Here is a 23,577-nt window from a genome sequence, read left to right as displayed (position 1 = left end):
AGTGTTCGGGTCTACAGTATATTTAAGCATGGATACAGCCCTTAGCCCTGGTATATTGGCCATATACCAGAAATCCATGAGGTGCCTTATTGTTATTAGAAACTGGTTACCAACATAATTAGAACAGTAAAAAGTAATTTTTCTTTGTCATACCCATGGTATACGTACAGTCTGATATACCACGGCTTTCAGCCAATCAGCATTCAGGGCTCAAACCACCCGGTTTATAATTATAATTACACATACCCGCAACCAATGAAAATCAAATTTGGGTCTGCCTGGGGTAATCGGGTTCTGGTGGACCCGTGAAGACCCCTAGTCTACACATGGTAATAAAACGTGTGTCTTATCTTCCCACTGTGTCCTTATTGTGACCAGATTCCCTTATCCCTCCCTGTATGCAAGTTAATCCAACCTACCTTGGTCTCCCGTTAAGACACAAGTTGTTAACGGGAGGTCCCGCGGTAACACCACAGCCACTGCTAGCTAGCCAACTTTACCAACTAGCGGTACTGTAGAAACTAAATACATTACAACGGAACGATTTGATTAGTGTAACGTTAGCTAGCTACATAGTTGTCTTTGTATCAAAGATAAAGGTAAACACAGCCACTGCTAGCTAGCCAACTCTACCAGCTACCAGCTAGCAGTACTGTATCATTTTTAGTCAATAAGAGTTTTGCAACGTAAGCTTTCGAGTTGTGTAGTCCACTTGTGTAGCTAGCAGGACTGACTTTGTGTTAGCTAGCCAACGTTTAATTACTTCTGCGTTATGAAAGGAACTAGACACGGACACGAATGATCCATTGGTAGTTTGTTGTAACCAAGTATTGGTGCTAACCGTGTGTTATTGGATGCTAGCATGCTAGTTAGCTACGGCGTCATAAGACACGGTGCACTGGGTGGGTTTCACAGAAGAATACTGTACCAAGTTATCTAGCTGAATAAACTAAGTTTGAGCCTATTCCTGGAAACATTGAACCACTGTAGTTTACATCAATTATAATTTCTAAGTGGAAGTTGGAATAGTTATATTTGAGTGTTTCAGCGAATGGTTAGTGAGGGAGGCCCTGCTCTCTCGCTTCCCCAGTTGTTTAGTTAATTTTCTTTCCAATCTCCTTTGCATTAGCGTAGTCTCTCCTGTAGCCTGTCAACTATGTGTCTGTCTATCCCTGTTCTCTCCTCTGCACAGGCCACACAAACGCTTCACACCGCATGGCCGCTGCCACTCTAACCAGGTGGTCCCAGCGCGCACGACCCATGTGGAGTTCCAGGTCTCCGGCAGCCTCTGGAACTGCCGGTCTGCGGCCAACAAGGCAGAGTTCATCTCAGCCTATGCTACCCTCCAGTCCCTCGACTTCTTAGCGCTGATGGACACTGCTACTCCTACTGCTCTCTCCTCGTCTGACCACGTGTTCTCGCATACCCCGAGAGCATCTGGTCAGCGGGGTGGCGTGACTGGAATCCTCATCTCTCCCAAGTGGACATTCTCTCTTTCTCCCCTGACCAATCTGTCTATCTCCTCCTTTGAATTCCATGCTGTCACAATCACTAGCCCATTCAAGCTTAACATCCTTATCATTTATCGCTCTCCAGGTTCCCTTGGAGAGTTCATCAATGAGCTTGATGCCTTGATAAGTTCCTTTCCTGAGGATGGCTCACCCCTCACAATTCTGGGTGACTTTAACCTCCCTGCGTCTACCTTTAACTCATTTCTCTCTGCCTCCTTTCCACTCCTCTCCTCTTTTGGCCTCACCCTTTCACCGTCCCCCCCTACTCACAAGGCAGGCAATACGCTTGACCTCATCTTTACTAGATGCTGTTCTTCTACCAATCTCACTGCAACTCCCCTCCAAGTCTCCGACCACTACCTTGTATCCTTTTCCCTCTCGCTCTCCTCCAACACTACTCACTCTGCCCCTACTCAGATGGTATTGCGCCGTCGCAACCTTCGCTCTCTCTCTCCTGCTACTCTCTCCTCTTCCATCCTATCATCTCTTTCCTCTGCTCAACCTTTCTCCAACCAATCTCTTGATTCTGCCTCCTCAACCCTCCTCTCCTCCCTTTCTGCATCCTTTGACTCTCTATGTCCCCTATCCTCCCGTCTGTCTCGGTCCTCCCCTCCTGCTCCGTGGCTTGACGACTCATTGCGAGCTCACAGAACAGGGCTCCGGGCAGCCGAGCGGAAATGGAGGAAAACTAGCCTCCCTGCGGACCTGGCATCTTTTCACTCCCTCCTCTCCACATTTTCTTCCTCTGTTTCTGCTGCTAAAGCCAGTTTCTACCACTCTAAATTCCAAGCATCTGCCTCTAACCCTAGGAATCTCTTTGCCACCTTCTCCTCCCTCCTGAATCCTCCTCCCCCTCCCCCCTTCTCTCTCTCTGCGGATGACTTTGTCAACCATTTTCAAAAGAAGGTTGACGACATCCGATCCTCGTTTGCTAAGTCAAACGACACAGCTGGTCCTGCTCACATTGCCCTACCCTATGCTTTGACCTCTTTCTCCCCTCTCTCTCCAGATGAAATCTTGCGACTTGTGACGGCCGGCCGCCCAACAACCTGCCCGCTTGACCCTATCCCTCCTCTCTTCTCCAGACCATTTCCGGAGACCTTCTCCCTTACCTCACCTCGCTCATCAACTCATCCTTGACTGCTGGCTACGTCCCTTCCGTCTTCAAGAGAGCGAGAGTTGCACCCCTTCTCAAAAAACCTACACTCGATCCCTCCGATGTCAACAACTACAGACCAGTATCCCTTCTTTCTTTCCTCTCCAAAACACTTGAGTGTGCTGTCCTTGGCCAGCTCTCTTGCAATCTCTCTCAGAATTACCTTCTTGATCCAAATCAGTCAGGTTTCAAGACTGGTCATTCAACTGAGACTGCTCTTCTCTGTGTCACGGAGGCTCTCCGCACTGCTAAAGCTAACTCTCTCTCCTCTGCTCTCATCCTTCTAGACCTATCTGCTGCCTTTGATACTGTGAACCATCAGATCCTCCTCTCCACCCTCTCCGAGTTGGGCATCTCCGGCGCGGCTCACTCTTGGATTGCGTCCTACCTGACAGGTCTCTCCTACCAGGTGGCATGGCGAGAATCCGTCTCCGCACCACGTGCTCTCACCACTGGTGTCCCCCAGGGCTCAGTTCTAGGTCCTCTCCTATTCTCGCTATACACCAAGTCACTTGGCTCTGTCATATCCTCACATGGTCTCTCCTATCATTGCTACGCAGACGACACACAATTAATCTTCTCCTTTCCCCCTTCTGATAACCAGGTGGCAAATCGCATCTCTGCATGTCTGGCAGACATATCAGTGTGGATGACGGATCACTACCTCAAGCTGAACCTCGGCAAGATGGAGCTGCTCTTCCTCCCGGGTAAGGACTGCCCGTTCCATGATCTCGCCATCACGGTTGACAACTCCATTGTGTCCTCCTCCCAGAGTGCTAAGAGCCTTGGCGTGACCCTGGACAACACCCTGTCGTTCTCTGCTAACATCAAGGCGGTGACCCGATCCTGTAGGTTCATGCTCTACAACATTCGCAGAGTACGACCCTGCCTCACACAGGAAGCGGCGCAGGTCCTAATCCAGGCACTTGTCATCTCCCGTCTGGATTACTGCAACTCGCTGTTGGCGGGGCTCCCTGCCTGTGCCATCAAACCCCTACAACTCATCCAGAACGCCGCAGCCCGTCTGGTGTTCAACCTTCCCAAGTTCTCTCACGTCACCCCGCTCCTCCGCACACTCCACTGGCTTCCAGTTGAAGCTCGCATCTGCTACAAGACCATGGTGCTTGCCTACGGAGCTGTGAGGTGAATGGCACCTCCGTACCTTCAGGCTCTGATCAGTCCCTACACCCAAAGAAGGGCACTGCGTTCATCCACCTCTGGCCTGCTCGCCTCCCTACCTCTGCGGAAGCACAGTTCCCGCTCAGCCCAGTCAAAACTGTTCGCTGCTCTGGCACCCCAATGGTGGAACAAGCTCCCTCACGACGCCAGGACAGCGGAGTCAATCACCACCTTCCGGAGACACCTGAAACCCCACCTCTTTAAGGAATACCTGGGATAGGATTAAGTAATCCTTCTAACCCCCCCCCAAAAAGATATAGATGTACTATTGTAAAGTGGTTGTTCCACTGGATATCATAAGGTGAATGCACCAATTTGTAAGTCGCTCTAGATAAGAGCGTCTGCTAAATGACGTAAATGTAAATGTTACACTCTCCATCATTACAGCCAGATTTTGTTATGCAACGATTTAAGACTTGGCGTAATAGGCTACTGTCCCCAAAACCTTAACCTCGACCTATCTAACAGCCGTACAAATAAATATTCAGAGAATCCCTCCCGTTGCTAAGAAATTCACCACACGAACAAGCTGAGTATCTGAATGTGTGTACCAATTACAATGAATGCACAGTATAAATAAAAATGACACTTAGGCCCTAATTCATACACTAAAAACAGAAATAGGTTAATTTACAGAATAGGCTTTAAATTGTATCTCCGAATAGCGCAACACATTTATCCAAACAGGACTGGACAGGGTTGGTCTTTACGCATGGATGTTTAGATACGTTGTTTCATCAGCTATTTTGGGTGTAGCCTAATAACATTTCTATTTCTCACAGAACCTTGGCCAGCTACAGATTATCCCATATCAGATATTGCAATAGGTGTCCAAAGTATGCATTTTGACAGTATTTCTGAGCAGTGTCTGTTGTATGTTGCACTGTCTATCAACAATTTTGATTAACTAAGCCATGTGTTTAATCACCTTTTTCATTAAAACACATTACTTTATCAACGTTCCAATTAAGTTATAGTGTTGTCATTGTGCCAGTCAGTAACTGAATTTTGCTGATCATTCTTAATAAATATGTTGTCTTTATTATTTTTCTCAGGCACTGCGGCTCCATGTGGAGAATACCTGTTTGGACTAAAGGAACAGCTAACCAGCCCCATCCACCCCAGCAAGTACCTTCCCTAACTGTACAAATTGTGCTTGGTACATTCGCATGGGGGGAGAGGCAAATCTTTCAGCTGGAATTCCGCTATATCAGGTAAGTAGGATCCTTAAATGTTTATGCATACACTTCAATCTGTGTAAATACTCTTAAATTACTCTTAAATTATAATTACTTACCACTGAGCAATAATTACTGACCAGTGAGCAATGTATCCACCAATGTTTGTTTACTTAATCTAATGGGACAGATCAGTGATTGTGACATTTTACATTTCAGTCATTTAGCAGAGCGTCTTACAGTTAGTGCATTCATCTTAAGATGCTAAGGGTTAGGGGGGAATGGCCCTAGCCCTCACCCCCTGATCCAACAGGTCCCAGACTTGCTCAATGGGATTGAGATCTGGGCTCTTCGCTGGCCATGGCAGAACACTGACATTCCTGTCTTGCAGGAAATCATGCACAGAACGAGCAGTATATGGCTGGTGGCATTGTCATGCTGGAGGGTCATGTCAGGACGTGCCAGCAGGAAGGGTACCACATGAGGGATGAGGATGTCTTCCCTGTAATGCACAGCGTTGAGATTGCCTGCAATGACAACAAGCTCATCCGATGATGCTGTGACACACCGCCCCAGACCATGATGGACCCTCCACCTCCAAATCAATCCAGCTCCAGAGTACAGGGCTAGGTGTAACGCTCATTCCTTCGACGATAAACGCAAATCTGACCATCACCCCTGGTGAGACAAAACCGCGACTCGTCAGTGAAGAGCACTTTTTGCCAGTCTTGTCTGGTCCAGCGACGGTGGGTTTGTGCCCATAGGCGACGTTGTTGCCGGTGATGTCTGGTGAGGACCTGCCTTACAACAGGCCTACAAGCCCTCAGTCCTGCCTCCCTCAGCCTATTGTGGACAGTCTGAGTACTGATGGAGGGATTGTATATTCCTGGTGTAACTCGGGCAGTTGTTGTTGCCATCCTGTACCTGTCCCGCAGGTGTGATGTTCGGATGTACCGATCCTGTGCAGGTTTTTTTAATTATTTTTTTATTTCATCTTTATTTAATCAGGTAGGCTAGTTGAGAACAAGTTCTCATTTGCAACTGCGACCTGGCCAAGATAAAGCATAGCAATTCAACACATACAACAACACAGAGTTACACATGGAATAAACAAAACATACAGTCAATAATACAGTAGAAAAAAAGAAAACAAAAAGTCTATATACAGTGAGTGCAAATGAGGTAAGATAAGGGAGTGAAGGCAATAAATAGGCCATGGTGGCAAAGTAATTACAATATAGCAATTATACACTGGAATGGAAGATGTGCAGAAGATGAATGTGCAAGTAGAGATACTGGGGTGCAAAGGAGCAAGATAAATAAATAAATACAGTATGGGGATAAGGTAGATAGATGGGCTGTTTACAGATGGGCTATGTACAGGTGCAGTGATCTGTGAGCTGCTCTGACAGATGGAGCTTAAAGCTAGTGAGGGAGATATGAGTCTCCAGCTTCAGTGATTTTTGCAGTTCGTTCCAGTCATTGGCAGCAGAGACAGGAAGGAAAGGCGACCAAAGTAGGAATTGGCTTTGGGGGTGACCAGTGAGATATACCTGCTGGAGCGCGTGCTACGAGTGGGTGCTGCTATGGTGACCAGTGAGTTGAGATAAGGCGGGGCTTTACCTAGCAGAGACTTGTAGATAACCTGTAGCCAGTGGGTTTGGCGACGAGTATGAAGCGAGGGCCAACCAACGAGAGCGTACAGGTCGCAGTGGTGGGTAGTGTATGGGGCTTTGGTGACAAAATGGATGGCACTGTGATAGACTGCATCCAATTTGTTGAGTAGAGTGTTGGAGGCTATTTTATAGATGACATCGCCAAAGTCGAGGATCGGTTGGATGGTCAGTTTTACGAGGGTATGTTTGGCAGCATGAGTGAAGGATGCTTTGTTGCGATATAGAAAGCCGATTCTAGATTTAATTTTGGATTGGAGATGCTTAATGTGAGTCTGGAAGGAGAGTTTACAGTCTAACCTGACACCTAGGTATTTGTAGTTGTCCACATATTCTAAGTCAGAGTCGTCCAGAGTAGTGATGCTGGACGGGCTGGCAGGTGTGGGCAGTGATCGATTGAATAGCATGCATTTAGTTTTACTTGCATTTAAGAGCAGATGGAGGCCACGGAAGGAGAGTTGTATGGCATTGAAGCTCGTCTGGAGGTTAGTTAACACAGTGTCCAAAGAAGGGCCAGAAGTATACAGAATGGTGTCATCTGCGTAGAGGTGGATCAGAGAATCACCAGCAGCAAGAGCGACATCATTGATGTATACAGAGAAGAGAATCGGCCCGAGAATTGAACCCTGTGGCACCCCCATAGAGACTGCCAGAGGTCCGGACAACAGGCCCTCCAATTTGGCACACTGGACTCTATTAGAGTAGTAGTTGGTAAACCAGGTGAGGCAATCATTTGAGAAACCAAGGCTGTCGAGACTGCCAATAAGAATGTGATGATTGACAGAGTCGAAAGCCTTGGCCAGGTCGATGGCGGTTATGATGTCATTTAGGACCTTGAGCGTAGCTGAGGTGCACCCATGACCAGCTCTGAAACGAGATTGCATAGCGGAGAAGGTACGGTTCGAAATGGTCGGTAATCTGTTTGTTAACTTGGCTTTCGAAGACCTTAGAAAGACAGGGAAGGATAGATATAGGTCTGTAGCAGTTTGGGTCTAGAGTGTCACCCGCTTTGAAGAGGGGGATGACTGCTTTCCGAGCTTCCGAATCTCAGACGATACGAAAGAGAGGTTGAACAGGCTAGTAATAGGGGTTGCAACAATTTCGGCAGATAATTTTAAAAAGAGAGGGTCCAGATTGTCTAGCCCGGCTGATATGTAGGGGTCCAGATTTTGCAGCTCTTTCAGAACATCCGCTATCTGGATTTGAGTGAAGGAGAAATGGTGGGGACTTTGGCGGGTTGCTGTGGAGGGTGCCGGGCAGTTGACCGGGGTAGGGGTAGCCAGGTGGAAAGCATGGCCAGCCATAGAGAAATGCTTATTGAAATTCTCAATTATAGTGGATTTATCGGTGGTAACAATGTTTCCTAGCCTCAGAGCAGTGGGCAGCTGGGAGGATGTGCTCTTATTCTCCAAGGACTTTACGGTGTTCCAGAAGTTTTTTGAGTTTGTACTACAGGATGCAAATTTCTGTTTGAAAAAGCTAGCCTTAGCTTTCCTAACTGCCTGTGTATATTTGTTCCTAACTTCCCTAAAAAGTTGCATATCACGGGGGCTATTCGATGCTAATGCAGAACGCCACAGGATGTTTTTGTGCTGGTCAAGGGCAGACAGGTCTGGAGTGAACCAAGGATTATATCTATTCCTAGTTGTATATTTTTGGAATGGGGTATGCTTATTTAAGATGGTGAGGAAGGCACTTTTAAAGAATAACGAGGTATCATCTACTGACGGGATGAGGTCAATGTCATTCCAGGATACCCCGGCCAGGTCGATTAGAAAGGCCTGCTCGCAGAAGTGTTTTAGGGAGCGTTTGACAGTGATGAGGGGTGGTCGTTTGGTCGCAGACCAATTACGGATGCAGGCAATGAGGCAATGATCGCTGTTATCTTGATTGAAAACAGCAGATGTGTATTTGGTGGGCGAGTTAGTTAGGATGATATCTATGAGGGTGCCAGTGTTTACGGATTTGGGGTTGTACCTGGTAGGTTCATTGATAATTTGTGTGAGATTGAGGGCATCAAGCTTAGATTGTAGGATGGCCGGGGTGTTAAGCATGTCCCAGTTTAGGTCACCTAGTAGCACGAGCTCAGAAGATAGATGGGGGGCATTCAATTCACATATGGCGTCGAGGGCACAGCTGGGGGCAGAGGGTGGTCTATAGCAAGCGGCAACAGTGAGACTTTTAGAAGTATTTTTAGAAGTAGAAGCTTGAACTGTTTGGGTACAGACTTGGATAGTAATACAGAACTCTGCAGGCTATCTTTGCAGAAGATTGCAACACCGCCCCATTTGGCAGTTCTATCTTGGCGGAAAATGTTATAGTTAGGGATGGAGTGTTTTTACACATGGTCTGCAACTGCGAGGATGATCAGCTGTCCGTCCTGTCTTCTTGTAGCGCTGTCTTAGGTGTCTCACAGTACGGACATTGCAATTTATTGCCCTGGCCACATCTGCAGTCCTCATGCCTCCTTGCAGCATGCCTAAGGCACTTTCACGCAGATGAGCAGGGACCCTGGGCATCTTTCACTGGTATTTTTCAGAGTCAGTAGAAAGGCCTCTTCAGTGTCCTAAGTTTTCATAACTGTGACCTTAATTGCCTACCGTCTGTAGCTGTTAGTGTCTTAACGACCGTTCCACAGGTGCATGTTCATTCATTGTTTATGGTTCATTGAACAAGCATGGGAAACAGTGTTTAAACCCTTTACATTGAAGAACTGTGAAGTTATTTGGATTTTTCCGAATTATATTTGAAAGACAGGGTCCTGAAAAAGTGACATAATTTTTTTTTGCTGAGTTTATATGTTTTTGATACTTCAAGGGGTCTTCAAATTTAAAAACAAATAGCAAAATGATCCTTGGTATGACCTTCTTAAAGCAATTCCATATAGGTTAGTAGAACCCCCCCGGCTTAGAGAGGACTGTTTCCTGATCTTTCTTATATTGTATCTTTCAGATATAGGACAGACACCTCAGAACAAACTTCCTTGGATTATTTTTTGTGGTCTATCTGTTGTTCCATGTAGTGAATCTGTTATTCAATGCGTTTGTATGGGCTAATAGCAGTAAGTCCAAAGTCTTAGACAGGATTAGACTCTTATAGGAAGCATGGTCAAGTTAATAATTTTGCTGTGAATGATATATTAAACAACACAGTAACTGACTGACAGTGCTAACTGGCACAATGACGACAATATTATTTAATTGGAACTTTGATAAAGTAATTTGTTTTAATGATAAAGGTGAATAAACACATGGGTTAGATCATCAAAATTGTTGCTTAACAGAGCAACATACAATAGACACAGCTAGGAAACACTGTCAAAATGCAGAGTTTGGAACACCTGTTGGAATATCTGATATGGAATAATCTGTATCTGGTCAAGGTTCTGTGGGAAATAGAAATGTCATTAGGTTACACCCAAAATAGCTGATAAGGAAACCTCTGCACACTTATGGTCAGTGCAAATACAGTGTTGATAGAAAATCTACACCCTTGAACTTGTTTCACATTTTGTTGTGTTACAAAGTGGGATTGAAATAGACTTAAATTGGTCTACTCAAAATACTCCATAATGTCAACGTGAAAAGAACATTTTACAAATGTTTACAAATTCATAAAAATTAAATAACTAAAATATAGTCGTTGCATAAGTATTCATCAAGTATTTGTTTAGGCAAGCCTAAAAGAGTTCAGAAGTCAAATTTGGCTTAACAAATCACATAATAAGTTACATGGACTCACTACATTTTTGAACGACTACCCCTTCCTCTGTCCCCCACACACACACACACACACACACACACACACACACACACACACACACACACACACACACACACACACACACACACACACACACACACACACACACACACACACACACACACACAGGTCCTTCAGTCAAGTATTGAATTTCAAGTACAGATTCAACTACAAAGACCAGGGGGTGTCTTAAAGCCTCCTAAAGATGGGCAGTGATTGGTAGATGGGTAACAATAACAAATCAGACATTAGATATATATTTAAGCATGGTCAAGTTAATCATTGTGCTGGGAATGATGTATTAAACCATATAGTCATTGTTTGTAAGAGACAAATATAGTCCGTGCTTGTAAGTAGACAAATATAGTTAGTGTTTGTAAGATGAGACTAATAGAGTCAGTGTTTGTAAGAGACAAATATAGTTAGTGTTTGTAAGATGAGACTAATAGAGTCAGTGTTTGTAAGAGACAAATATAGTCAGTGTTTGTAAGATGAGACTAATAGAGTCAGTGTTTGTAAGAGGCAAATATAGTTAGTGTTTGTAAGATGAGCCAAGTGTGAGTGTTAGTGCAACAAGTAGTTATCATACAGTAGGTAATGTATCAATTAATAGCCTATGGGGAAGGTCTAAAGTAGTCACCATCATGGTATTCCATTCATCTTTCCTGTCTTCGACCATAGTCTTGAAGGTGACTTCAACTGTTGGTATGATGTCATCTCTGTCTACGATGGCCCTTCCATCAACTACCGACTGCTGGGGAAGCTGTGTGGAGGACAGAGCTCAACTTTTTACTCCACTGGAAATTCAACAACTGTGCAATTCAAAAGCGACAGCTCCTCAACATACAAGGGTTTTCAGGCAGAGTATCATGCAGTGGGTAAGGCACTGAGATGAGAGAAACATTCATAAAGACATTCATTGCATAGGATATCAGAGGTGAGAAATGCAAATATAAAAAATTATCAGGCCATATAAAATGTTTTCTCTTTTACTCATGAACTGATATTGATATACAGTACATGCATACTAATGGTCTGTTCATTTTATTAGCTTGTTATAATTGCTGTATTATAATCAGTGAAGGTTCTTTTAGATACAACTGTGGCTATCAGGTCAGCAACTGGTCCTGCTCATCTTCCTGTGAATACAGGGGAGACTGTTGCCAGGACTATCAACAACCACAATATTGTAACAGTGAGTGCTCTTCCTCTGTTAAAATGTTAGCTTCTGTGCCATTTGATCTACTTTGTATAGAGTACTGTCCTGGCACAACCGCAGAACCCAACACCGATGCTCAAACCGAAATACCTGCAACCACAAGTACACTGCTCAAAAAAATAAAGGGAACACTTAAACAACACAATGTAACTCCAAGTCAATCACACTTCTGTGAAATCAAACTGTCCACTTAGGAAGCAACACTGATTGACAATACATTTCACATGCTGTTGTGCAAATGGAATAGACAACAGGTGGAAATTATAGGCAAATAGCAAGACACCCCCAATAAAGGACTGGTTCTGCAGGTGGGGATCATAGACCACTTCTCAGTTCCTATGCTTCCTGGCTGATGTTTTGGTCACTTTTGAATGCTGGCGGTGCTTTCACTCTAGTGGTAGCATGAGACAGAGTCTACAACCCACACAAGTGGCTCAGGTAGTGCAGCTCATCCAGGATGGCACATCAATGCGAGCTGTGGCAAGAAGGTTTGCTGTGTCTGTCAGCGTAGTGTCCAGAGCATGGAGGCGCTACCAGGAGACAGGCCAGTACATCAGGAGACGTGGAGGAGGCCGTAGGAGGGCAACAACCCAGCAGCAGGACCGCTACCTCCGCCTTTGTGCAAGGAGGAGCAGGAGAAGCACTGCCAATGACCTCCAGCAGGCCACAAATGTGCATGTGTCTGCTCAAACTGTCAGAAACAGACTCCATGAGGGTGGTATGAGGGCCCAACGTCCACAGGTGGGGGTTGTGCTTACAGCCCAACACCGTGCAGGACGTTTGGCATTTGCCAGAGAACACCAAGATTGGCAAATTCGCCACTGGCGCCCTGTGCTCTTCACAGATGAAAGCAGGTTCACACTGAGCACGTGACAGACGTGACAAGAGTCTGGAGACGCCGTGGAGAATGTTCTGCTGCCTGCAACATCCTCCAGCATGACCGGTTTGGCGGTGGGTCAGTCATGGTGTGGGGTGGCATTTCTTTGGGGGGCCGCACAGCCCTCCATGTGCTCGCCAGAGGTAGCCTGACTGCCATTAGGTACCGAGATGAGATCCTCAGACCCCTTGTGAGACCATATGCTGGTGCGGTTGGCCCTGGGTTCATCCTAATGCAAGACAATGCTAGACCTCATGTGGCTGGAGTGTGTCAGCAGTTCCTGCAAGAGGAAGGCATTGATGCTATGGACTGGCCCGCCCGTTCCCCAGACCTGAATCCAATTGAGCACATCTGGGACATCATGTCTCGCTCCATCCACCAACGCCACGTTGCACCACAGACTGTCCAGGAGTTGGCGGATGCTTTAGTCCAGGTCTGGGAGGAGATCCCTCAGGAGACCATCCGCCACCTCATCAGGAGCATGCCCAGGCGTTGTAGGGAGGTCATACAGGCACGTGGAGGCCACACACACTACTGAGCCTAATTTTGACTTGTTTTAAGGACATTACATCAAAGTTGGATCAGCCTGTAGTGTGGTTTTCCACTTTAATTTTGAGTGTGACTCCAAATCCAGACCTCCATGGGTTGATAAATTGGATTTCCTTTGATTATTTTTGTGTGATTTTGTTGTCAGCACATTCAACTATGTAAAGAAAAAAGTATTTAATAAGATTATTTCTTTCATTCAGATCTAGGATGTATTGTTTAAGTGTTCCCTTTATTTTTTTGAGCAGTATATTTCTCTCCCAAAACTGAAACCTGTAAAACTTTCAGCTTTGCCAGCATATAGTTTGGCGACCTGTGTAGAAAATGCTGACCATATCAATAGTAAAATGTGCATGTTTTAAACATTTGGCCTCATAAGTGATATTATAGTTTCTAAATTGCTTTCTGTCCTACAGCTCAGGCTTCCTGTAGGTACAACTGTGGTTACAATACTGGAAGCTGTTCATGCTCCAGCTCCTGTCAATACTATGGCAGCTGTTGCTATGACTACAACAGTATGAGTCTAATACAGTAGGACAGAAGGTTCAGGTATTCTCTGTGAGAAAGCATACTACAAAGTTGGAAAGGATTTGATTTGCAGTATTTGATTCGATTTTTTGATTTGAATGTGGATAAATTCTGGGTAAGAACACAAATACTGTATCTGCCACCAAGACTTGGGTTGCTCTTCAATTCTAAAATAAGTATGCAAAGTCCCAGGTAATCCGAAAATAATCCGAAAATAATATTGTAACAGTGGATGTAGCAACCAAAGGCATTTCTTCAGCTGTGTCAGAATGTTGCTGTACAACTAGCGTAGTTCAACAAAATTCACTTAAATCACTTTTCATATTTCAAAGCTTTTTGGAGAATGTAACATAATGTAACGTAAAAAATAAATCATAAATATTTAAATGCTTTGTTCATGTATCAAAGCTTTGGTCCGACAAATAAAAAGTGAACTGGATTTACAGTAACTTTGAGTAGTGTGGTGTTATTATAACTAACTTAGAAAGGAAATTACTTTCTGTCCTGCAGGGGCTTCCTGTAGGTACAACTGTGGTTACAATTTTGGAAGTTGTTCCTGTCAACACTATGGAAACTGTTGCCATGACTACAGCAGTAAGTGTCCGAGACAGACAGTAGATTGGATGAGTCCTTTGATTCTCTGTGAAAGAGCACACTGCAAAGTTTGCACAACAACAACAAAAAATTGGGGGCACAAATACTAACCCCTGCTACCAAGACTTGGGTTGCACATCCACTCTAAGTAGGCCTATGTAAAATATGTACCAGATAATCAGAAAATAATATTGAGTCATGCATCCAGTTAATATGCAGTTGAAGTTCAGCTTTGAACAATCTTAAAAAATGAATGCAGTAGTACCAGTCACACACCCCCCCCCCTAAATTACTTTAAGCACCGTTACATTTACTCCAGTTTGGTTTGGATATTTCTCATTCTTATGTTTTCCTTCACACAGCGTACTGCCTCACCACCACACCAGATATTCCAGCCACATCAACTATTTCAACATCCCATAACATCCATTAAAAAAGTTGACTCAATAAGCTGTAGAATGACAGAACACAAGTAAAGATCAATGTGCATCTAAATAAACCTTTGACACTAAAAGTGATTTACTGTAGACGATCTATAGCAAATCACATATGGTGTCAAGAGATCTCTCTCTTGAAGTCATTTAAATGGATTTTGTGTTTCATTGCTCTTCCCAAGTGTCAGGGACTTGCTCCACCTGTGGAGGAAACTTGCATGGCTCTGTTTTCATCTCCAGTCCCTACTATCCAGAATATTACCATGACAACACCTACTGTGTATGGGATCTATCAGCCCCCTCTGGCCTAAGTATCTTCCTGTCGTTTACTGACCTGGAGTGAGTGAAGATTCCTCTTCAGAAATGGTTCCTGTGATTACCCTCGTTTGTTTAATCTTAATGTAAAAGATTTGAGAGAGCTTCAGCTTGACAGTTCCCTTTCAAGAACAATGTAATGGATTTAAATAATTCTGAATGTGCATGAAGACAGATCTTGAAATGGAGTTCACATTGACATCTATTTCAAAGTCCCCTACACAGTAAATGTATGCTCTTTGTTGGTTCCGGTTGGAGAACTGCTGCTCCTGTTATTACATCTCCGTGTACGATGGGTTGTCTGTGTACTCGTCTGATACGCACAATCTGACTTCAACAATGGCACCTCTTTGGATGCCTACCACTCCTCTAACTACATGACGGTTGTCTTCCACTCCGACTACTCAGGGGTCAGCAGGGGCTTCAGGGACATGTTCAGCAGCTCCCTCACATGCAGTTAATCAAACACATTTATCTCAGGTATTCTGACATCGATATTAAAGCTTAGGAACTTAGGTTGATTTTATTTATGTTGTTGTTTTTCAGGTCCAGTGGACTGCTTCTCAGACAACATGAACATAGTGATTCAAAGATCCTACCCGAACTCAATGGGCTACGACGCCTACAACTTGTTCCTGAACGACCAGCACCTCAGGTCAACAGCTAGCAGGTGGTGCTCAGCTTCCCGATCAACACCTGTGGGACCCAACGAACGGTAAATGAATTCACCAAAAGCAAAGCGATTACTACTGTGTTTGGTATGTAAAAATCTACATAGAGCTCTATCTATGGTGCTGCAAATAATGTTGATGTTTTATGAACAGTGGATATAGTTACATCGACTAGCATCTACATTTTCCAATCACTTTTTATTTCTTGTCCAATAACTTTTTTTTGCCTCACACTCTAAACAGTTTGAGAATGGGAGAGTAAGATTACACCAACGCCATCCGTGCCTACCGGTCCGACTCAGGCGAGATCACACACCTTTCTCATTTCATGCTGCGAGTGGTATGTTGTATGGAGCAGGACACCATGTTCTAGATTATGTACAAGACCAAGCATGATGGGGATAAGAGTACCATCACAGGCATGGGCAGATTCAATGGCACAATGGCCCTCTTTACCAGCAGCAACTTCTACACCCAGATAGCCCAGACTCCATACGAAATTACCCTCAACCAGAACTTGTACATCCAGGTCCATCTGAGGAGGTCCGACAGCAGCCTACATGTTCCTGGACACCTGTGTGGCCTCTCCCTCCCCTCATGACTTCTAAACCAGATCCTACGACCTGGTGCGCAACGGGTAAGAAACAGACTGCTGACCTGCAGAGCCATGAGATATTGTGGAGAAGGAAACATTCTGGGTCCTATACTTTATCAACAAGTGCTTATTCTTCAAGGATCTTGATAAAATAAAAGTTTGTTTCTGATGCACCGGCAGCTACACCTTTGGTACCAGTGGCAACACCTGCGTCACCTTCCAGGCCTTCAAGTTCCTGTGAGCCCACAAGTTTGTGTACCTGCAGTGTAAGGTCACCATTTGTTAAGCCACCGACTACAACTCCCGCAGCCGCAAGGCCAGGGACCCTCCCAGGAGAGCCACACCCTGGTCCTAGGACCCATCCAGCTCAAAGGTCAGAAGTCAACTCCTAGTAGGGCCATGAAGTCATGATTTCTCTAGACATACATGGGACATACTCACCTGGGCACAGATCTGTATGGGCTAATATTTTCTGCTGATGTTTGCTTTAGGCTGTTAAAAAATCTCAAACAATTAGGAGCACTGTCATAGTCTTCTGAATTGTATGTATGTTATCGCTCTGGTTCAGACACAATGTCGACATAAACAGGTCTTCCTTTCCTCAGATCTGGAGAAGCCAGATGAGAAAGTGTCTGATAAGGAAGAGTTCCAGGCTAAGGTGGAAGCGTAAGACTAAGCTGACCAGCCTCAACAAACTATTATCATTAAAACTATCAATTAATTTCACCTGAGGCAATGAAGTATATTCACTGCTACTGTACACAATCATGTATGTCTTTGCTACTTTGGCAAAATGATTAAAAGCATTCTAGACAATTATTGGTGTCTGAACATCTTATTCCATGTGCTAGCATTGAAACAGATCAAATATGTGACATTTTGCATTCTGACAGAATGTTCATTCAGAGAGACACCAAGAAAAAGGACAAAAGACAGTTGAGACAAAGAAACGATCTGTTAGAAAACACTTTAGTCAGAAATGTGTTAATATGTCCTCTCACAAAAAATGATTTGACCGCCAAAACACTTCAACATTCACCTGTCCCATAAAAGACACAACACAAACAAATTCCCTTACAGGTGTTTCTTCTTCTGTGAACTTCCCCTTTTCATAACCCCTCCAACATTAGATGCCTGTAAGCATGTTGACGTGCAACTAGTCCTAGAAACAGTAACTATTTTCTTCACAAATGTTGCTATGCAACAGACAACAGTATCCAATACAAAACAACCCTGCTAAGGCAGTAATCTTCACTTCAGCATAATGTCAACGTCATTGACAACACCCATCAGGCCAGAAAATGTAGAATAGAATACTCAATAAATATCAAAGAAAGCATTGAGATCTACAATATGCAATGCCTTGATTAATGCAGGACAGGAAGAATCCCAAGGCATAGCATGTATGCTAAAACATGGCATCTCTGGTGCTACTTGGCAATTCTGAACTCAATAGACATGACAAAGGAGAAAAGAGAGATATGGCGATACTGCTTTGACAGTAAAGGTGTTAAATCTCGCAATGACATATGTTATTTAAAGGTCAGAATATAACATGATGTATAGGTTAGGCTTTATTCTATGCAACACCCAAATAACAAAAAGTTGCTCAAATAAAAATTAAAACACTTATTGTCACATACACCGGAGAGGTGCAGTGAAATGTTTGTTTTACAAGGTCCGCCATAGTAGTACGGTGTTCCTGGAGCAAATTAGGGTTAAGTGCCTTGCTCAAGGGCACAGATTTTTCTCCTTGTCGGCTTGGCATTCAAACCTGCGACCTTTCAGTTACTGGCCCAACGCTCTAACCGCTAGGCTACCTACCGGTGGTTAAAGTAGGGCACTGTGTACAGATCCATCACAAATGACAAGAGGAGACCCTCATCTGAAGAAAACAAACGCAAAAACATCAACATATAAGATGTGTCCATTTCAGTACAGGTAAAGAGATTGTGAATATTGCAGGCACTGTTGGGAGGCATGAATGGTGCAGTCTTTCACTCTGAAATGGTTTAGTTGGTTATGGTTAAAGCCACTAAAGAGCACTCTCACAAAGGGGTTAGCATCATCTAGAACTATGTTCGTAAGGCTGGAAATAGTGTTCATGTCAAAAACTCACGAGGAATGTTCATGATCAAACAGGTCAAGTGAGTTGTACCTCTAAACCACTCCATCCCTACACTCTAGCTACAAATGCATGGGCACTGTCAAATATGTTATTATCCCCCTATAAAATCAAATTCACTACATGGAATTTACGGAGGCTACAGTGAGGGGAAAAAAGTATTTGATCCCATGCTGATTTTGTACGTTTGCCCACTAAAAAAGAAATGATCAGTCTATAATTTTAATGGTAGGTTTATTTGAAAGGTGAGAGACAGAATAACAACAAAAAATCCAGAACAACGCATGACAAAAATGTTATAAATTGATTTGCATTGTAATGAGGGAAATAAGTATTTGACCCCCTCTCAATCAGAAAGATTTCTGGCTCCCAGGTGTCTTTTATACAGGTAACGAGCTGAGATTAGGAGCACACTCATAAAGGGAGTGCTCCTAATCTCAGTTTGTTACCTGTATAAAAGACACCTGTCCACAGAAGCAATCAATCAATCAGATTCCAAACTCTCCACCATGGCCAAGACCAAAGAGCTCTCCAAGGCTGTCAGGGACAAGATTGTAGACCTACACAAGGCTGGAATGGGCTACAAGACCATCGCCAAGCAGCTTGGTGAGAAGGTGACAATAGTTGGTGCGATTATTCGCAAATGGAAGAAACACAAAAGAACAGTCAATCTCCCTCGGCCTGGGGCTCCATGCAAGATCTCACCTCGTGGAGTTGCAATGATCATGAGAACGGTGAGGAATCAGCCCAGAACTACACGGGAGGATCTTGTCAATGATCTCAAGGCAGCTGGGACCATAGTCACCAAGAAAACAATTGGTAACACACAACGCCGTGAAGGACTGAAATCCTGCAGCGCCCGCAAGGTCCCCCTGCTCAAGAAAGCACATATACATGCCCATCTGAAGTTTGCCAATGAACATCTGAATGATTCAGAGGACAACTGGGTGAAAGTGTTGTGGTCAGATGAGACCAAAATGGAGCTCTTTGGCATCAACTCAACTCGCCGTGTTTGGAGGAGGAGGAATGCTGCCAATGACCCCAAGAACACCATCCCCACCGTCAAACATGGAGGTGGAAACATTATGCTTTGGGGGTGTTTTTCTGCTAAGGGGACACGACAACTTCACCGCATCAAAGGGACGATGGACGGGGCCATGTACCGTCAAATCTTGGGTGAGAACATCCTTCCCTCAGCCAGGGCATTGAAAATGGGTTGTGGATGGGTATTCCAGCATGACAATGACCCAAAACACACGGCCAAGGCAACAAAGGAGTGGCTCAAGAAGAAGCACATTAAGGTCCTGGAGTGGCCTAGCCAGTCTCCAGACCTTAATCCCATAGAAAATCTGTGGAGGGAGCTGAGTTGCCAAACGTCAGCCTCGGAACCTTAATGACTTGGAGAAGATCTGCAAAGAGAAGTGGGACAAAATCCCTCCTGAGATGTGTGCAAACCTGGTGGCCAACTACAAGAAACATCTGACCTCTGATTGCCAACAAGGGTTTTGCCACCAAGTACTACGTCATGTTTTGCAGAGGGGTCAAATACTTATTTCCCTCATTAAAATGCAAATCAATTTATAACATTTTTGACATGCATTTCTGGATTTCTTTGTTGTCATTCTGTCTCTCACTGTTCAAATAAACTTACCATTAAAATTATAGACTGATCATTTCTTTGTCAGTGGGCAAACGTACAAAATCAGCAGGGGATCAAATACTTTTTTCCCTCACTGTACATCAAGGCCAATTTCAGAACGTTCAAAATCATCATCATGGAATTAAATAAAAACAACCTCCATTCATCCTCTCCGGTCACTGACCGGGCAACAAGTCACTGCTTATGCTGCCCCCTGGCAAAATGGCAGGCAAAGTCGTACTTGCTCCTGCACCTGTGGCCACAGATGTTGCACTGGAAGGGGTTCTCGTAGCCGTGGCAGCCCATGTGGATGGTGTACAGGATGTTATCAGGAAAGTAGATGTCACAGTGCTGGCAGTGGTGCAGCATCTGGGGGTCTTGATGCAGAGAGGGCAGGCCCGGGGCTGGTGTGCTGGGCTGGCTGTTGGTGATGCTGGGGGTACTGGTGCGCCCACTGTGCTCACTGCAGGGATCTGCCCCGGGGCTGCAGTTGCTGTCTGGTGGGGGCCTGGGCTCTGGGGTGATGGAGGAGGAAGAGGCGTGGGCAGTGCTGGCTGACACAGCAGCAGGAGCAGTGGCTGGGTGAGGCTGCTGGATGAGGAAGGGCTTCTCGTCCACACAGGACTCTGCACCTGGAGACATGGGAGGCTGCTGGGTCTGGCTTTCAGCCTCTGAGGGCAGGCTGGCCAGCTGGCCGGCCAGGGTCGAGAGTTGGTTGAGGGGGTTTTCCATGACCAGGTTGTGGTGATGATTGTGGAGGTCGTCCATTGAGCTACCATCTCCACCAGCGCCGTGGTTGTCGTAGGTCTCCTGGCGCAGGTGGGGCAGCTCGTGGGAGTAGTCATCCAGGTGCTCGGCCTTGTGCACCACCATGGAGGGTGGGCTGAAGTTGATGAGGAGCCGGCGACCGTACCCCAGGCTGGTCTTCTTCTGCAAGACGCTCAGCATCTTCTTGTGGGAGAGAGAGGAGCGAGCGCCCTTCATTGGTAAGAGCTTGTGCCGGCGGCGGCGGTGGTGTGACAGGTTGCTACGGTCACTGCAGCGGAAGGAGCACAGCTCACACTTGTAAGGCTTCTCTCCTGTGTGGGAGCGCATGTGGGCCTCTAGATGGCGCAAATAGGCAGAGGCGAAGGGGCACAGGTGGCATCTGTGGGGTTTCTCTCCTGTTTGAGAAGAGGAAAGAGGGAGATAAAGAATTAGAAGGAAGAATAAGGTCTTAGGATGAAATGTTAATGTTCTTAGCTTTTTGTCATTGATTACTCTAACTAGGCCTAATGAAAATAAAGGGTGCCAGCTTTGTATAAGGGAAAATGCTCAACTAGTGATGAATCTAGTCGTATATCACCTGGTAGCATGTGCATGGTGTTATCGGGTCCATTCAAGCTCACCTGTGTGAATACGGATGTGCTCAATTAATCGTGCTGTGCCTCTGGTGGCATAGTTACAGTAACGGCACTTGAGTTTGCCATCATATGTTCTCTCGAAGCCATCTACCAGCATCCCTGAGCCGTCGTCAAGGGACATATCTGCTGAGGGGTGGTCCAGCCCATTCTGACTGCAGTCTGCACAGGTACAGGAATAATCACAACACACAGTTTCATCGGAAATATCTATTATAGAGAAATAATTACATTCACTCGCATTAATGGATTTTAGAATGATAAGATTCATGGATGAAACAGTTTGGATAGTCAAATTATGGTCTGCGTGTTGATGCCATAGTTACGCCTACCTTACACCATTCATAGACGCTAACTACCTTTCGCATCTGTTCATAAAGCTATCTTCTTCCCGGGGGACTTTTGTTAAGAGCTCCGACGCTCGGTCTGAACGGGAACACACATCGCTTACGGTACAGTTTTGGAAACATAAGGAACGTATCTTTCATATCAGTGAGAAATATTAGTAATGAAAAAATGTATAGGGTTAGGGTTCTTACATGGCCATATCTCCATGTTACAGAGCGTGTTTATGGAACAGAGGTGACCACCCGTGTGTGTAACGGAAGAAGGCCGTCAGAAATGTGTTATAACTGAAAAATACTGTTGGCTGCAACTGTGATAAAGCCTGGATGTGATATGAAAGTAAAGGGCTTTATATGTTCCTAGAACCGTATCGCAAATGAAATTCTTTTGTGGAGTATTTGGCTCTTTACAGTGCCAGAGCCAGTCTACCTCTGAAACTAACAGAGTTCCTTGGACATTCTTGGCTAGGCCTACCTGCTGGTAAGTCGTCCACCTCTTTGACGCCACTGACAGAGCCTGAGATCATGTTCACATGTTGAGTCTGCTGGCTGAGATACTCTTGGAAGTCTTTGACGAAGTCCAACGTCTCTGGCTTTTCCTCGCCCATTGGAAGTTAGTGACTGTTTCAGGTGAAATAACGTTAATAAAACTGTATCCATCACAACACATTATGAAATATTATCAATTGGCAGACAGATGATAGAAAAACATGACAACATATTGACATAACGTATTATTTAGCAGTTCCTTTTAGCTAACCAATGTCATCGATCATTGTGAGAGCATCCAACATTGATTGCTGGATCATCCAACACTGATTTCTGGAACAGCTGACCGTAACCAGGTAACCAAGGAGCTAACTTTCGTAGCTAGTTAAGTTAACTGGCGAATCAACTTACCTTTTTAAAATGTTAGCAAAGTGTAAGTAGGCATGAATTTGTCTGTACTAAGTAACGTTAATTGACCAGTGGCGACAAATGATTGATCAGATCCGTTGTAATAGCGTTCCCATGTTGTTGTTTGTTGCGAACGGTCAAGTTAGCCAGCTCGCTAGCTAGGCTATAATATCGTACCAGAGACATCATTTTTGTTCCATCTAGCTACATAGGCATCACTCAACTACGGCTGTTCCTATCGACGCTATCAATCGGGTGGTCTCTAAGCACATAAATATGCAATGCAACGCTAGGTGAATCAAAACAATGAATCCGTTTGTCGGGGTGAAAGTTCATCCAGTGCACCTGCGAAATTCCTCCCGCATGATGTGCAATAATTTCACGAAGAACTGTTCCTACGTGTAAACTGCTGTAGCTAGTAGCCTACCAAAGGGAACATACATCTTTAAAAAAAAAATCTGTGGTAGGGTGAGTTTAATTCTTTCTCAAGATCTAATCAATGCAAGTAGACTACACTAACTAACTAGATACTAAATATATATATTTTTTATTTTTGTCAGTGTGAAATAATAGTCACCTGTAATGAATCACCTTTAACGGGTCAGAACTGACTTATTTAGCCTCGGTTTGCAACTGAGAACAATATTTGGGTCTTGGAGGCCTGCTTTGATCTGTGTCTCTTGTTGTAACCCGGTCTCAGAACATTTTGTAATGAAACAGCAGGGAGCAGGTCTCGAACCCTCGACCTTCTAGCCCGAAGTCCAGCGCTCTATCGACTGGGCCGCAAAAGCATGCTCAAGCGGCGGAGTCGATATCCGCGCTTATAAACCCAGGGTCGTTACAATTTCATCCGAGACACTCCGCATGATGGTGCCACATGATGGCACCGACAGACATGGCAGCTCTGCTTCTAGCTCTTAAGCAACTTTGCTGT

At 44.8% G+C, this 23,577-nt stretch overlaps 1 protein-coding gene across 2 annotated transcripts; it reads right to left on the bottom strand.

Annotated features, from left to right (window-relative positions):
* Positions 1 to 19,976: 19,976 nt before the first annotated feature.
* Positions 19,977 to 23,005, bottom strand: LOC106577045 (zinc finger protein Pegasus). 2 transcript variants are annotated; one of them, XM_014154730.2, is made up of 4 exons: positions 22,647 to 23,005; positions 22,222 to 22,367; positions 21,391 to 21,564; positions 19,981 to 21,165 (listed from the first exon to the last, which is right to left on the bottom strand). In XM_014154730.2, exons 2-4 carry the CDS (start codon positions 22,352 to 22,354, stop codon positions 20,198 to 20,200), a joined length of 1,275 nt encoding a protein of 424 aa, XP_014010205.1. In that variant the 5' UTR covers positions 22,355 to 22,367; positions 22,647 to 23,005; the 3' UTR covers positions 19,981 to 20,197. The 2 variants fall into 2 exon arrangements, with proteins under 2 accessions (XP_045556823.1, XP_014010205.1); XM_045700867.1 differs by lacking the exons at positions 22,222 to 22,367; positions 22,647 to 23,005 and adding an exon at positions 21,735 to 22,204 and having other exon boundaries at positions 19,977 to 21,165.
* Between the last annotated feature and the right edge of the window lie 572 nt (positions 23,006 to 23,577).

This window comes from Salmo salar, chromosome ssa18 (genome assembly GCF_905237065.1).
Source record: "Salmo salar chromosome ssa18, Ssal_v3.1, whole genome shotgun sequence".
NCBI classification, from domain to species: domain Eukaryota; kingdom Metazoa; phylum Chordata; class Actinopteri; order Salmoniformes; family Salmonidae; genus Salmo; species Salmo salar.
This window is presented reverse-complemented; position numbering and strand designations above follow the sequence as displayed.